At 43.6% G+C, this 15,780-nt stretch overlaps 1 protein-coding gene across 2 annotated transcripts in view; it reads right to left on the bottom strand.

Moving 5' to 3' along the window:
• Positions 1 to 15,780, bottom strand: part of ZNF366 (zinc finger protein 366) — a 94,078-nt gene that overhangs the window by 39,447 nt on the left and 38,851 nt on the right. Inside the window, exon 1 of one of the 2 annotated variants that reach the window (XM_077139499.1) lies at positions 7,308 to 8,102. The exons of the other annotated variant lie outside the window; for it this stretch is intronic. Coding sequence (XP_076995614.1) covers positions 7,308 to 7,389 — 82 coding nt within the window. The 5' untranslated portion in view covers positions 7,390 to 8,102. Of the gene's footprint in view, positions 1 to 7,307; positions 8,103 to 15,780 lie in introns of those variants that run through there. 2 annotated transcript variants of the gene reach the window in all.

Raw genomic sequence — 15,780 nt, 5'->3', positions numbered from 1 at the left:
CCCTTGAACCTAGGTTCTTTTACATTTACATATGTGCTATTGCAAATGCTGTCAAGCCCAATTCCACAATGGTCTGCTTGGTAAGTCACTGAGGGTGTTTTTACGAACCCACTTCCTATTGGCCAGCAGCACTTGGAATGTTTTGACAGCAAAGGGCGTTGGGATGGGTGGGATGGTAAAACCACACGGGGACCCCGCAGTGGAAGCTTTCAGGAGTGTGGGAGCTGGCTCAGAAGAAGGGGTGCTGTCACACAGCTCTGTGCCAGGTCCGCAGGAGCTCTCCACGCTCTCCCACTTCCTCAGAGTGTCTTCACATGCCTCGCCTTCCACACAGGCATCAAACCGGCTTTTAGGAACATCCAACAACTAGGAGCTAAAATAACTGAAGGAGATGGAACCCCCACATCAGCTCTGCCAAGGACTGTCGTTCCTATTTTCTGATAAGAATTACAAGCTCAGAGGGCAAGTTACTTCGCCTGAGAGCAGACAGCAAGTAAGTGGCGAAGCTGGTATCTCACCGCAGATACGCCCGATGCCTTCGCTGCACGTCACCTGTTACACTGCCCTGCCCTTCTGTACTGGACTGTGCACCTCACCAGAAACTGGGGAGCTGGGCTCCCAGTATTGCCTCATAACTCAATCACCAAGTGAGTTTGGCAGTCTGTTATATTTGAGATTCTATTTATTTCTACTCCAAAAAAAGTGACTAAGAATTGTTGGGTACCCTACTTACTTTACATGGTTGCTGTAAAATCAAACAAGGTAGAACAAGTAAAAGATCTTTGCAAAGGATGGACACACTCTGCAAGTGTACAACGGCCGTGTCTGTCAAGGAACTGGTCACAGTGTCAGTGCTTCCACCTCCCCACCACACTGCTGGTTACCAAAGGCTCCCCTGTCCCCAGGGACCCCGGCCACAGAGCCATTCAGACTGCCCAAGGCTGCGGAGAAGTAGGCCCCAGAATCCCTTGAAATCAGGCCAAATGTCAGGAACGAAAAGGTTACAGAATAGTCATCGTAGTTTCTGGTCACATTAATGACTCCTAAACACACACATCCTAATTTTTACCACCATCACCCTATGCAGAGCCTTCCTTTCAAGAGACTTTCCCTCTACTTCTGATCCTGTAGTTTCAAAAGGGCTCTTCCTCTTGGAAGAGTGTGCTCCCTTCTTCCTTCCAGCCTACACTCTGCCCGATAGTTTCAGCCACATGGCAGGGAGCACTGCACCCCACTGAGTTCAAAGTTCCCAACTCCAGCTCCCTGGTGGCGTGGGCTTTAGTTTGTCTTTGCTTTACATCTGGGACCTTTTAAACCCTTTGGGCTAAAAGCTAGAAACTAGAAAAGACGGATAGCTTGATTACATAAGAAAAATTTTTTCCTGTATGTCAAAAATCACATAAAATTAAAAAAGAAATGGTGAACTGGAAAAATATTTGCAAGCTGTGAGAAAGAATTAGTACTACTTATAAATTAAGAGCTTCTAAAAATCAATTGGGAAAATAACTACTTGAAGTGGACAACAGGGCAAACAGCATCAAAAGGTAATTCATAAAAACTATACAAGCAATGAATTAAAAAAGAAACTGGCTTGTTTCAAGTAGCATCAGGCACCCAGTTCTCATGGAAGCATCCATAATGAGAGTGTGTAGGCTACACCGAGGGGCCACAGTGGTCATGTGTGGGCTGTGTGTATGCGTGTGCCCAGGCATGTCCGTGTAAACCTTCCGTATACAAATATGCACCTGCCTGAGGCAGCTAGAGAATCAGACAAGGCTTGAACTGAATTTCAGATATAAAATTTATGAAAACATGTACAAACATGTAGCTCTCAGCTCAGAGTCTAAACAAAGGGTGAAATAAACAGATCTACTTAGGGGGGAAAGATGAAGCCATCCCACAAACTGCAAAATTGATTTGCAACAATATCTTGGAATGCGTATACCAGGCCTGAAACTAATCTGAGGCAGAGGCCGCTAGGAGAAAAATCCATTCATGGAACTAAATCATCCTAACGAACATGATATTTCATGAGTTCATACTAAAACCAAAGTGTGAAAAATATCACCCAAATCAATGTAAAAGAATGCAGCAAGTACTAAATCTAAATTGGATAAGAATTGTGTATAGCAGATTGATGAGGTGGTGAGGGAAAGGACTAAGTACTTAAAAATACTAAGAGCTTCAGGACCACAAGACACATTCTAGAAGATTCTTGATAAAGAATATTTCCCTCGGAAGACTTGGTAAAAGAGTTCTTTGAAGTGCTTTCCCATAACCTAGTTTCTCTTCATTGAAGCTTTTTTACTTTGAGTGGTTGGAAATGACTTGACTCTGGTTGGTATCTCTGTCTCTCTCACTCTCTCTCAGGAACAGGCTGATTCGGTTACCTCATGAATCTTCTCTGGCCTTCTTATTAAAGAGGGTGCATTTGGTAGCATCATCATTTGGTGACACTGCTGGTCCCCCTGCAACCATTCAGATTTCCCAAGGCTGGTGAAAAACTGGCCATTTCAAGTTTTCATCCTCACTTGTGCTGAGAGAAGAAATGGTGGGGTTAACTTAAAATGGAACCAACCCAAATTAGTGAATAAAAGAGTAAATAAAATAACAAAACACCCTTTTACTGAGGGTCTCACCTGGTAAGAGGCAACCCATGTGGATCCATTCAATAATAAAATATGAGCAAATCCATCCCGGAGTTTGCAGAATTGCCTTTAAGTATTAAAACCTTTGGGTTTTCAAAGTAAACAGCTATTCTGTAAGATTCCATGGGAAATTCAGTGTGCACGGAGAATGTTCCCGCCTTAGAACTTCTTGGGGACAATCAAGCAAGCCACACTTTAAGAACATCCCTTGGTATAAGCTATCCCAGAAGAAATGAGTCCTGTGTCCACTGTGTGGACTTCATGTGAGATATTCAGGGAAGGATGAGTAACACATGTGGACCCCTAAAACCGACGGGTAGCTCAGCTCTCCGGGTGCCATGCGGGCAAACGACAGGCTTGATGGAAAGCCAACTCAGCATCTCAGTCTACAGAAGGAGCAAGAAGAAAGTCCTAGAACCAGATGAGATTACCTGGCTATTGGTTCAAGGTATAAATAAAGAAAATGTGAGAATTAGAAGAAGGGAACAATTCCATGTGACATTTTTAATGACCTTTAAATAATGGATGCTCGTCACTATTGTAAAATTTAATACTGAAAGGTTTAAAGGAGAGAATTAAAATAATAATCTCACCACCAAGAGTAATTGTGTTAATATTTTGGTTTATTTCCTTCATGTCTTTTACTGTGCAGGAATATATGTTTTCTTTTACAGCATCACTATTTACTATATATTTCTATGTAATATACAAATAGCACTGCAATAGACAATCTTGTACAAAAATCTTTGAGTCCCTAATTATTTCATTAGATTAGATTCTCTAGAAATAGAATTACTGAGTCAAAGGTTATGAATTTTTCAAGTCTTAATATGTATGTTAAATTGTTTGCCAGAAAAATCAACCTAATTTACACTTAAATTACTTGTTTCTTTAAATGTGTCTTTCTACCATCTCTGATTCTTTTCATTTTTCCTCCTGACATTACTTAATCAAGCACCTAGACTTTACCCAACACTTAATAAAAAATTTTTAAAGCACCGCATTTATTGAGGGAATTATTTCATGATTTTGTGGTAAGTTATACCGAGATAACTTTTTCAAAACAACTTCTTATGCATTCTCGCATTCGGTCCTCAAGAACCCTATAAATGAGCAGCTGGTTCGGGCACAGAGAAGGGTTTTGGATATCATCCAGTTCCAGTTGTATGCATGTTTCCGTCCAACAGAGGTACAAGGACGATACAAGGATTTAAAAATTCTAGAATCCAAGTTTCTGGCATCTCAGTTCATGCATCACCTCCCCATTGCATCACCTTGCAAAGTTCTGTGTTCCCAAAGTTCTTGCAAAGCTTTGTATTGTTCCTAATTTCCTCCTTCCCCTTTACTGTCTTATCAAACAGCGAGATCTTTCCCTCTGTTCCAGGGGCATGCAACTAGCTGAAAATCTGGACTCAGATTCATAAACAGAGACCAAGAGACCTCAGAATGAGCATTTTATCCTCCACATGGATGATGGCCTAGCAAAGGACACCTCAAGGGGGTGTGCACAATAATAAGCCAATGGAGACAGTCAGATCCCAACTCGGGGTGAACTTGAGAAACCGAAGGGAGTTTAGTTAGAACAAATATAGGGCTCTAGGCTCAACGTATTTCCCTACCAGACTGCTCCCACCAAGGGGATCACTAAATGTTGGAGGTTGCTGAGGTGGCTGTGAAATCATTTTCCCTGGAATAATTCTCACCTGTTCATCTGACTTAGCAAAAGTCAGTCTAACCAGTCATGGCAGTCCTCAAAGAAAACCATCCAGGCACCTTTGACCCCAAAGATCTGGTCATTCTCTCAGGCTGCAGACCATAATCTGGTTCGTGCACATGGCATCTTGATATTTTGCTTAGGAGTTAAAACAGCACTGTGCCGACGTTTGACATTTAATCCATGCTCTACCCTGGCCTTCAGGTTGATTGCTGCTTTGCTTTCCCCAGGGGTCATTTCTTTTATTTGGTAACATCCCAGTAGCATTCCATTTTTTTTTGTGGGTAGTTTTGAATTCTCAGAAATCACTTCTTAAAATGCCTGACATTTAAGACAATTTGGCAATGTATTACTATCGTGGTAGCCAAGTATCACATGTGTAGAAAGCAGCACATTTAACACGCAGAGTGTGCCAACCTTTCCTTAAAATTAGCATTATGCCGTATGTTGGTGCCCCAAACTCAATACTCCTTTAGCCGATGAAAATGCGAAAAGGAAACATTCTCAGGCTGAGTTCTGTTCACTTTCTTTGTAGACAATGTTTTAAAAAGTCATTAACAAATAGTCTTCCTTGGGGAGTTAAAAAGAGTGCCTGCTCCTTAATTTGTGGTTAAACATCAAGCATCCATCGAAGGCGGAGAGAGCACTGTTCGCTGGGCAAGTGTGCCCGCAGGCATCGCTCCTGCAAGAAGGCCCCACATTCTCCACGCCTGGGGCCACCCACTGGAGTTGAGTCCGGCCTCCTCATCTCAGTGACGGGACGGGTTGGAAACCTCTCACTGAACTCAGAGAACACCACGCCAGGAGTTTTGACAACGCCCAGGCAACCTGGGATGACAGGTGGCGTCAACTGACACCCCCTCCTCCTCCAAGGGCCAGTCCTCCCGGGCTTCGAGGTCACACTCCCTCTGAGCTCCTTCTTCTGCCTCCACCTACCCCCACAGCGTGTCGCCCCTGTAACGTGAGGGAGACGTGGCGCTCTTCACGCCTGTGGCCAAGCATCTGCGCCTTTTCCCACCCAAGCACTAGAGAGTAGAATTCCCGGTCTGCAAAGTGTGGCTCACTCAGCGGCCCACTGCCACGCCCCCATGCCCTCAGGTGACAGCTGAGGCTCGCCCCGGTCACAGGGACCCAGGCCTTCTCGCACAAGTATTCATTCCTAAACCGGCACCAAAGGGGAGGATGACAGGCAAAGTCATGATACCACCAAAGGAAATTAAACTATGATGGTGGAGTCGTACAGGGAAGACGGGGCTTAACAAATGAACATGATGCTGAATCACTAAACTAGGATCTCTTTTAGTCTCCAGTATCTTAGAGCAGCTGGATGTAAAAATCCCAAAATTGTGGTACTGTGATCCACGTAAGACTCTGAAATCTGTTCTACAACTAATTGTGGTGCTGTGTTTTGAAATTTATGGCTTTTTTGCATATATGTTATTTTTTACAAAAAAAGAAGGAAAAAAGTCAATTGTAATGATAAAAAAATATTTATGCCTTCTAGCCTCCTATATTCTGGAGCAGCTAGAAGGAAAAACGTGAGAGGATGGTATGGTGGCCCAGGACAAACTCTGGGATCTGTCCTGTAACCACTTGTTGCAGAGTGCTCTGAAAACTATTGCTTTTTTCTTTCTTTGCTTTGTATATATATGTTATACTATACAATAAAAAAGTAAAAATATATACTTTCTATTACGGAAAAATTTAAACTATAGAAAAGTAGAGATAATAATATAATGAACCATATATCACACCCAGTTTCAACTCAGAGCCGATCTTGGTCCCATCTATACCTCACTCATCATCTACCTGGCTATTAGGATTAGTTTGAAGCAAATGCACAACATCATATATTATTTCATCTGTAAATATTTCAGCACATATCTATTAAGCATAAAGGCTTTTCTTAAAACATAGCCACAATACTATTTTATACCTAAAATATCAATGTCTCCTTAATCACTAAATATCCAATCAGTAATGACCAAATATTCCATTTTAAAATTTCAGAGGCTCTTGTACACTTTAGATGATTACATAGTATGTGAATATATACTATATAGCAATAAACAATAAAAATAAAATTTTAAAAATTGCAAGGCTCTATGTAAGGTATTACTTATTTTCTAAATTACCAGAGAAGGACTTGTATTTCCAGTGTTTGGTGCATGTAATTAGGTTCCATGTGTTTTGCTGGTTGCAAGCTACGCCATCCAACTCACTGGTCAGTAGCCACACGTGGCTTTTGAGCACATGAAATGTTGTGGGTCTGAATTGAGATGTGCTGTACATGTAAAACGTACACAGATGACAAAGTATTAGAGCAAAAGAAGAGGATAAAATATCTCAATAATTATTCTATTCATTACTTGTTGAAATGATATCATTTTTGATCTTTTGGGTTAAATAAAATAGATTATTCAAAATAATTTTGCCTGTTTCTTTTTATTTTTTTTTATACGGCTACCAGAATATATATAACACTACATTTGTGTCTTGCTTTATATTATGTTTCTTTTGGATAGCAGTGGTTTAGAGATTGTATTTTAGATGCAGGATTCCTGCATCTAAAATATAGGCTCTGGGGTGGAAGAGGGCTGGGGAACCATCTACCCCACCTTTTGCTTTCAGTTAAGGCTGGACACTAAACCATCTCACAGTAAATCTTTATTAAAGATTTGTTAGAAAATAAGTTTTCTAACTTCCCCTGTTGTATTGGTCTAATATTATTAGGCGAGTTCTGGAAGTAGAAGAGTCTTGTATTCAGCTGTACAATCACTTTCTAAAAAGCACTAGAAATTATTCTTGAATTCTCCCTCTCCTGTTGATCAACCCTCCTGGCCAATCCAAAACCAAGTTCTACTTTCTCAACACCTCTCAGATCTCTGCGTTATCCTCATCGCGATCCACAACAGACTCCCTGGTGCAAGCAGCCCCCACCTCACCTGAACTGCTGCAGCTGCCTTGTCGGGGTCTCCCGTGCCACTCTCCTCCATTCCTGCAACCTAGTCTCCGGGCTGCAGCCATGGGGATCTTCTCAGCAGGCAAACGTGCCCCATGTCCCTCCCTCGCTTGCAGACCTCCCCACTGCAGTGATCGTGCCCCACTGATCACAGGTGAAGTTCAAAATCTGTATATAGTCGACAAGCCCCATAAGATCTGACCGCCATCCACTTCTCCAACTGCATCTTGCCCAGCTTCCACAAGCTCTGTGCATTTTACTCATTTTGGTCTTTTCTCAGTTCCTCAAACATACTATGTTGTCATCCTTCAGCAACCTTGTACCTGCCATCCCAGTTGCCTGGAACAGTAGCCCACTCGCCCCCACCCTTTGTGTGGCTGAATACGTGGTCAGACCCCAGCACCGGCATCTCTTCCTCGGGACCTCCAGGCCCGGGCACACGGGCCGTCTGGACACTCACAGTGCAGATTAGAAAGGACATGGCACGTGGCTCCGTGTGGCGATCACCTGGTGCCCCATCCCTCAGTAGACCATCTAGTCCAGGACGGGAGGGGCCTGTTCATCACAATAACAGGAAGGAACAAAGGAAGAAAGAAAGGCAAATGGTTTGTACCAACAAGAGTCTTGCCAGCTTCAGCCATGTCTCTTCATTTCCCCCTCCTGAGTGGAGAGGGGGCACCCTTATCACCGTCCTTCAGAGTTCGCTGGTGGCCCTGGGCAATGACCGGAGTATCCCAGCACACGGACTAGCAAATGCTGTAGACTCTGTTCTCAAGGTCTCTCCAGAATCCAGCCACTTCTCCCCACCTTTCCGTCCCCACCCTGTCCAAGCACAGCAGCCTCCTCCCTGGGTTAACTCTTAACTTCTATTTCTACCTTTAGTCTCCTCAACACAAGAGTCAAAACGGTCTTCTTAAAATGTAAGTCAGAGCTTGTCACTTCCCTGCTCAAAATCCTCCCGCAGCCTTCCCAAGTCCACACCGGCCTGTGACCAGGCTCTGCCAGACCCAGGCCCTGCTCCGCCTCTGGCCTTGTGCCCTACACCCCCTGCCTTGCTGCGTCTGCCCAGCTCCACTGACCTCGCACATGCCAAGCCGGCTCAGGGCCTGCGCACCCACTGCTCTTTCTGCCCAGACAGATGTTCCCACCTGGACAGCTGTGCCCGCATATGCCACATGGCTCTCTCCTTCGCTGACCTCACGGATGTGCTCAACGTCACATTGTCAGTGAAGCCAGCCAATATGAAATTACATGCCTGTCCTCACCTCCACCCCAGCACTCTCTGTTCTCCTCTTTTTAATTCTCTCCATACTTTTACATACTATATAATTGACTTATTTATATTACTCATTGTCCATTTCCCTCTATAAGAATGAGAACTCCATGATATATCCCCAGCGTCTAAAACAACACCTGGCATGAGGTTGTTGCCTTAGAAGGTTTGTTGAATGAAAAAGACTGGGCACCTAGAAATACACAGGCTTGAACCCAGCCACCCAGCTTCAGCATGCAGATTTCGCCTGCCCTGTCAGCGGGGCAGACTGGCCTCCACCTCGGGCTTAGCTCAGGCCTGGAGTCCCTAAGCCAAGATCAGACGCCCAATTCCCCGGCTCAGTTCTCATAACTGTCTGTTAAGGTGCAAGGAAACGCCGGAGTCCGGAGTGCTCCATTTCATAGCACCTAAAATGTTCCTCCCAGCCCCTCCCTGGCCCCTGCACTGCCACCCCCAGCACACACCAACACCTCAGTCTGCCCTCTCCCCGTGCAAGGCCACAACCCAGGCTATTTCTAACACCGAGGTCCAGGACAGGAGCTGGCACAGGGCATTGCCCCATGCACAGGAAAAGACCGGAGGCTTCTGAGCAATTCTCGGGCCCTGTTTTTCCAGTCCAGTAAATGATGCCTCCTTCAGTTCTGGGGTTTCTCCCCGAGTCCAGCCCTGGTGGAGTCCTTATCTGTTATTGCCTGGGCTCGTTCCTTTATTCTTTTCTTCTCCATTTTAAGTGATCCAACAACTGGGTCCCTTCTGTAACGAACCTCTGACAACCATTTCTACCAGGTAGTGACTACCAGCTAAGGCACATACAGTGCTAATGGGGAGCTCCCTTCTTAAGTAGGTATTTTATTCAACAATACTTAGTTTTTAAGTTGCACCCTCTGCCTTCAAAGAGTTTTGCAAACTTTATACTCTCCTAGGCTGAGTTTATGCTTCTGGCTTACTACAAGCAAGGTTAAAAATTTACCATAGGCTATAGCTATACCACCCACAAGGAACTTTTTTAATGGATAAGGAAAGTAGAACAAACAAAAAGTGTAGCTCTTTAACAACTGAGCTAATTAGTAAATTAGTATCCAGCTCTCTCGGTGCTTTTTTGAGGCCACACTTGGTGTCCTCCAATGGCCATGCTGGCTCTCCCCCCTCCTGATACCATCTTACATTCCTCCTCCTCCTCTTCTCCACGGCCCCCTCTGCTCCTTCTCTTTCCTGCCTTTATCTTCTCCTGGTTTTGGGGTATTCTAGCTGCCAAGCGGTCCCCAGCGCACCCCCATCCTGACAGTAACCCTAACCTCTCCGGCAGGGACCCACTTTCAAGTGGTGAAGATACTGTTGTCAATAGAGAACATCAACAACAATGCTCATTGTTAATTTCCTTGACCAAAGCTCCAGGGCAAATCTGAAATTTGACCCTGTGACAGACCACTTAGGAGTTTGTCTCCAGATTCTTCTATCTCACCAGGGTTACTGGGAATAGAAGAGTCTGAGAAGAGCTGACAGAGCATGGCACTTCTGCGCTCAAGGGAGATGAAACGTGAAGACTGATATTTAATGGCTGGTGGAATCACTCCTGCTATCTTATCGTTCCCTTCAGTAGCAGCTATTTTTCCCTGGAGACTGTCTTGGCAGGAAGTGACAGGCATTTAAGGTGTCATGTCTCTTGACTCTTTGGCCATCTATGAGGCAGCGGCCTTAGAAACAAGGGCATGATGTGGCCCTTCGTTCGTTATTCAGTAAATAAAAGCAATAAGCAAGAAAAACTATGGCACATGAGAAAAGAGATTAAAAACAAAAATCTGGCTTGAGTTCAAAGCAAAAACTACTGTTACATGATGATTTCCCAATGAATATGCTAGAGCCCTTTCAAAAATGGGTAAATTTTTAGAATTTTGGTTTCATTTTAGCTTGTCCACCTCCTGTGCCTGTGCATACCCCACTTCAGCCCCAAGAGTACTTTAGCTGAGGGAAGGGAGAACAGCATGCATGTAACATGTTTGCATAACGCACTCACTACAGGAGAGCAAAGTGCTCAGGAGATGGACTCATACATCCTGGGTTTTAATACCAGTTCTACCACTTACTGACTTCCCTAAGCCTCAGTTTCACCAACTATCAGACAAGGCTAATCAGATTTCTAGTTCTACATCTAGGCATGTGGTAGGGTTTTCTTTCCCACCACCTTTGTAGGTAGGCAGGTCATGTGACTTGCTTTGGTCAATGGAAGTGACATGTCATTTCCTTGTGGAATCTATAAAACTAGAGCATGATTCCATATAACTTTCTTTCCTTCTGCATAGCAACCCTAAATACTGCCGATGACAGCTGTCTATCAGCCTGGTACCTAATGTGAAGATGACATGGGTTAAAGTCACAGTTGATCCATGTAATGGCCAAATAATGGGAGGGAGACATAAATCCTTGTTATCCTTTTTTTTCCAAGCCATGGTGATTTGGAGGTTGTTTGTTATTGACACATGAGCTAGTCTATCCTGACTAATATACTACTTCATGGATTCGGAGAAAGATTAAAATGAGGTGGATAATAGGAAATGCGTATAACACAAAGCAAAGTGTTCAGTAAATGCTAGTTCTTTCTTCCACTACTAAGTTTCTCTGTTTCATGATCTTTTCCAGGCCTTCCTTACCAGCCTTGAGCTATGATACCCTTCAGAGAGTTGTTTTCAATTTGAGAAGAATGAAAATGAACTTGTTTTAAGACTTAAAGTATTTCCTAATATTCTTTAAGAAAATACAAGAGCCCTGAGTGGAACAAAGTTGGAAATTCCCGTAATGGGAAGCAAACCTTTTTCTGAAATTTACAAAAGGGAAAGAGTTAAGGGTCTTCTCAAGGGAATCAGCCAGAAAGTAAAACCAGTGAACTCTGAAAATTTCCAACCACCGAGAGTGCTGCCCACTGCGGCCCCATGAAGCTGTCACTGCGCTGGAATCAGGGTCCAGCCTCCGCATGCATGGGGGATATGGTTCTGCCTCTCCTCTAACAGGTGCACAATCCATCCCAGAGGATGCTGGAGTCCTTCATCTACTTGGCACCAGTTTCCTGAAATTTTCTCCAGAATCAAAATTCTGATCCCAAGCTTTACCTTTTCCTGGCTGGTTCCGCAAGGGGTCTTTTCAACTGGCTTCAGGTTATAGCTTCCTGGTCTGAGAGGGGAAGCCGACAGGGCCACCACTGCTGCGTTGGCTAAATCTCATAGTTTTAATCACCTACGAACTTAATCTATTAGGCTATTGCCTTAATGCCTTTTTAGAGCATTTAAAATCACTTCGGCGGAAAAATGTTCCTACCTAAAATTACTCTAAAAAATCATGTCTCTGAGCTTTATTTGAGTGTAAAGCACAATCGGTCAATTCAGAAAGCATTCGTTAGATTTGTGAGTTTCCAAGTTGTTGAAAACTTGGGAAAGAGAGGAAGGAAAGAGGACTGGAATATATAGGAGATATAGCTGAGTAAGTTCTCCGTCACTGAAGGTGGTTCCAGAAAGCAGAGGCAAACAGGGCAGCCCTCTTTCAGAACCTCCAGTGGGAGAGAAGCCATGTAGAAAGATGGAAACGCTAACAAAGGAGAACTTCCACTCAAAAGACATGTAGGGGGCGGGCCGCGGTGGCTCAGCGGGCAAAGTGCTTGCCTGCTATGCCGGAGGACCTCGGTTCGATTCCCGGCCCCAGCCCATGTAACAAAAACGGAGAAACAAAATACAATAAAACAAGAAAATGTTTAAAAGATGTTTCCCTTTCTTCCTCCCTTCCTTCCTTCTATCCTTCCTTCCTTCTCTCTGTCTTTCCTTTAAAAAAAAAAAAAAAAAAAAAAAAAGACATGTAGGAAGCGTCTGTGAAGGGAGAGACACTATACGAGGCATGGAGGGACAATGGCCCTTCTCAAGGGGAGTGGACACTATTGATAATTTTGTGTGGGCTTCTTTGTTTATGACATGCCAGTCTATCGTGTGCAATGCAGAACTTTAAAACCCCTGTCCCTTCACCCACTAGATACAAATAGTGCCCTTAGAGAATGTGGTAAACAAAAAGCCCCTCCCTGTTTCCAAACACTTCTACGTGAGACTGGACTACCCCCAATTGTGAACTACTGGGGTTGAACAGGAGAGTTGCTGAAGGTGTTGTGATAGGTGGGAGTTCTCAGACGAGCTTAAAGGACTCAAATAGAGCAGGAGGAGCCAAAGGCCAGCAGGACCAAGCTTTCCTTCCTCTCCATGAAATGGCACTTGCTGTCTACACCTTGCCCAACCTATGGACTGGGAAGTCCAAAGGAGTCAGGACCAGGTCTGATGTGCTGTAGAGCTCTCAGCAGACACTGAAATTAGCTGAATGACTTAGGGAGTGAATGGAATTATTTGAAAAACGGGGAGGAAGCCAAAGAGATGATGTTGATTAAAAAGAGCCCTCAGACTTCCCTTGATGGTAAACTAGTTGTCATAGTAGAGCTGAGCCAGTGCCCCATGGAAGAGACTTGGTTGCCTAAAGGTGCATCACATCTGCCTTCATGTTGCATGGCCATCTTGGAGGTCAGGCACATACTTCTGGCAACTCGAAGTCCTCTTCCTCATTTTCAGCTTGCATGTGATTATTTCAAGGAAGAGGAATGACAATAAAAAAAGAGAAACTAACATTTTTGGGTACCTGGTATCACCAGGCAAAGTACTAAGCATGCTAAGAGGATCATAAACTTGGGAGTCAGGCAGCCCAGGGTTTGGATTCTAGGTCTTCCACTTACCAACTGTAGAAAGTTACTTAATCTTTCAGCCTCAGTTTTCTCATATGCAAAATGGGGATAATAATACTCAGCTTGCAGGGTTATTGTTGAGTTTTCATAAAATATGAAATATGAAGTACCTGGGATAAAATGGCCAGTAACTAGTAACTATACTAGTACTTAGTTTTCCTAAACTGGGACAAAGATATTATTTTCATTATCCTACAGAGCAAGGAGGAAGGCCTAAGACAAGGTTAGGCTAAAGATCTAGAAAAATAATAAGGCAGGTCAATAATTTTTGTTCACAGTTCCTGTGTTTCTATGCCAGGCCCCTCACTGGGCCTCTTGAGGAGAGCTCCAGCAGTCGCCTCCGAGAGCCCAGCTCTGATCTGCACTGGCCAAACCCAGGGGGAGGTGGAGTTGGGGGTTCTGGATCAAACCTGGCGGACCAGGAAAGCTAGAGGGTGTGCAGTGCAGTGGGACCTGCTGGCTGAGGAGACACAAAACCATACCTACTGACATGGCTAAAATGGCCTCATGTTAAGATGGAGGTGTTTGAGGGGTCTGCAGACTTCTAAATACTTAAAAGAGCTGACACTTGGAAGGACTGGCTCTGTTTTGTGTGATCCAGTGGACTGAAGCAAGGTCGCTGGATAGAGGTGACAGGGAAGCATATTCACCTTCATTCAGCATACACATTAATTTACTGGAATTAACTGAATTAACGTTAATTTACTGGAATCTCCTAGAAGGCCTGCACTGGGTCTTACTCACTTTGCTGTCACAGAACAGGTCCAGTCCAGCTCACATGGGCCGAGGAGCAGAAGCTGCGATGATTATTACTGCCTGGTTTTGGAAAAAGCAGCCGATTCTGAAAAGTGGAGTATCTTTTCATTGGCTCATTTTCTGGAGAACTTTGGCTTGTTTGCTGTTCTATTTTGTTTATGTTTTTGTTTTTTTTCAATAAAAACTGTGTCAGCCAGCACAGAAAGTCAGGGCAGACTCATCTTTCAAAGTCTAACAGTAGGTTCTCTTCCCTCACTTAGCGGACACTGACCCTCCCCCCAGACACCTGTCCCCCCAGGCTGAAAGATGGCTTATGTAATTCAGCTAAAGAACAACCCATGGGATGATCTGGAATCAAAATTTTAAGCTATGAAAGGTCATTCCAAGCCTGCTATGAAAGCTCATTCCAACTTCCTTTGACCCTTTTATAACTATGGTCCTCAGCATTTTGGTTTGTGGCAGGAAAGCACAGCTTCTCTCCTCCTTTTTCAACGATCTAATAGTCTTGTTTCTTTTTATGAATTTTAAGGAGGAATAAAGCCTTTAATTCATGTCAGTAGTAAGTCAACCCCCTTCTGCCTGATCCCTTAAATGCATATCTCGATGCATCTGATGCAGGATGCTGACAGGCTCGTCCAGTCTGCTGGGCCGGCCATACAGAAACATCATCACCCTCCCTGAAGTGAATTCACACAAGCATTGTATCTGCAGAAAAGCAGACACCCTGCCTGCCTTTGATGGTGGACTGTGACAAAGGAAATGCAGATGAGCCATCACATATCTAAAATGTCCCTTTATTCCCATTTCCTATTTTAATTAATTCATTCCCAAAAATTGTCTACAAAAGCCCCTACCTGAAACAGTGACTAGTGGTGCCTCATAATCACAATATGAGCCAAGTGTTGACTGTGTGAAATACATATGCTAAAAACATCAACGCATTCATGCAAGTGACCATCACAGCACCCTGCGAGGTAGGCTCTACTCTTTCCCTGTTTTGTCAAGGAGAAAACCAGAAAACAGACAGGGTAGGCAAATTTCCCAAGATCACACAGTCAATGAAGGAATTAGGAGTTCTGTTGGAAAAATCTGTTATATGAAGGAGGAATTTAACAATAATGATGAATATTTCAGACACTTCAGAGATTTCTATCAAATATACAAACTTATTACAGGTAGCAATTTAAAAATAGAAAAACTCATTGCTACCAGAAGATGTAGGTTAGTCAAGACACTCCTGAAATTGATTAGTGTACCCCAGTTTTGGGCCGCTGAGTGATTCAGAGCCTTTTCAAGATGAGAACCCTGTTGTAACTTTTAAAAATGAACACCTTTTAGGAAATCACACTGTTAATAAAAAATACAAAACTACGAAGAGCTACCATGAATTCAGTAACATCTTTAAATTAAGTTATATTTTATGAATTGCTATAATATAACCAGATTTGGAAAACAGAGGTACATTTACCTCTAAAACATTATTTAGTCATCTACAAACATTAAGCGGCTGACATCTAAACACACAGAATGTCTGCAAAAATTCCACAGACCCCTAAGGTCCACAGAACCGTGTGACTTCAGCCCAAGTGCTTGTCCTTTCTGAGCCTCAGTTTGGGGGATAATAAAAGGATTTCAGTGAGAATCAATATGAGACCACAAGAATTT

The sequence above is a fragment of the Tamandua tetradactyla genome, chromosome 21 (genome assembly GCF_023851605.1).
Source record: "Tamandua tetradactyla isolate mTamTet1 chromosome 21, mTamTet1.pri, whole genome shotgun sequence".
Taxonomy (NCBI): Eukaryota; Metazoa; Chordata; class Mammalia; order Pilosa; family Myrmecophagidae; genus Tamandua; species Tamandua tetradactyla.
Note: the sequence above shows the minus strand (reverse complement) of the source record. Positions and strands in the feature narration are given on the sequence as shown.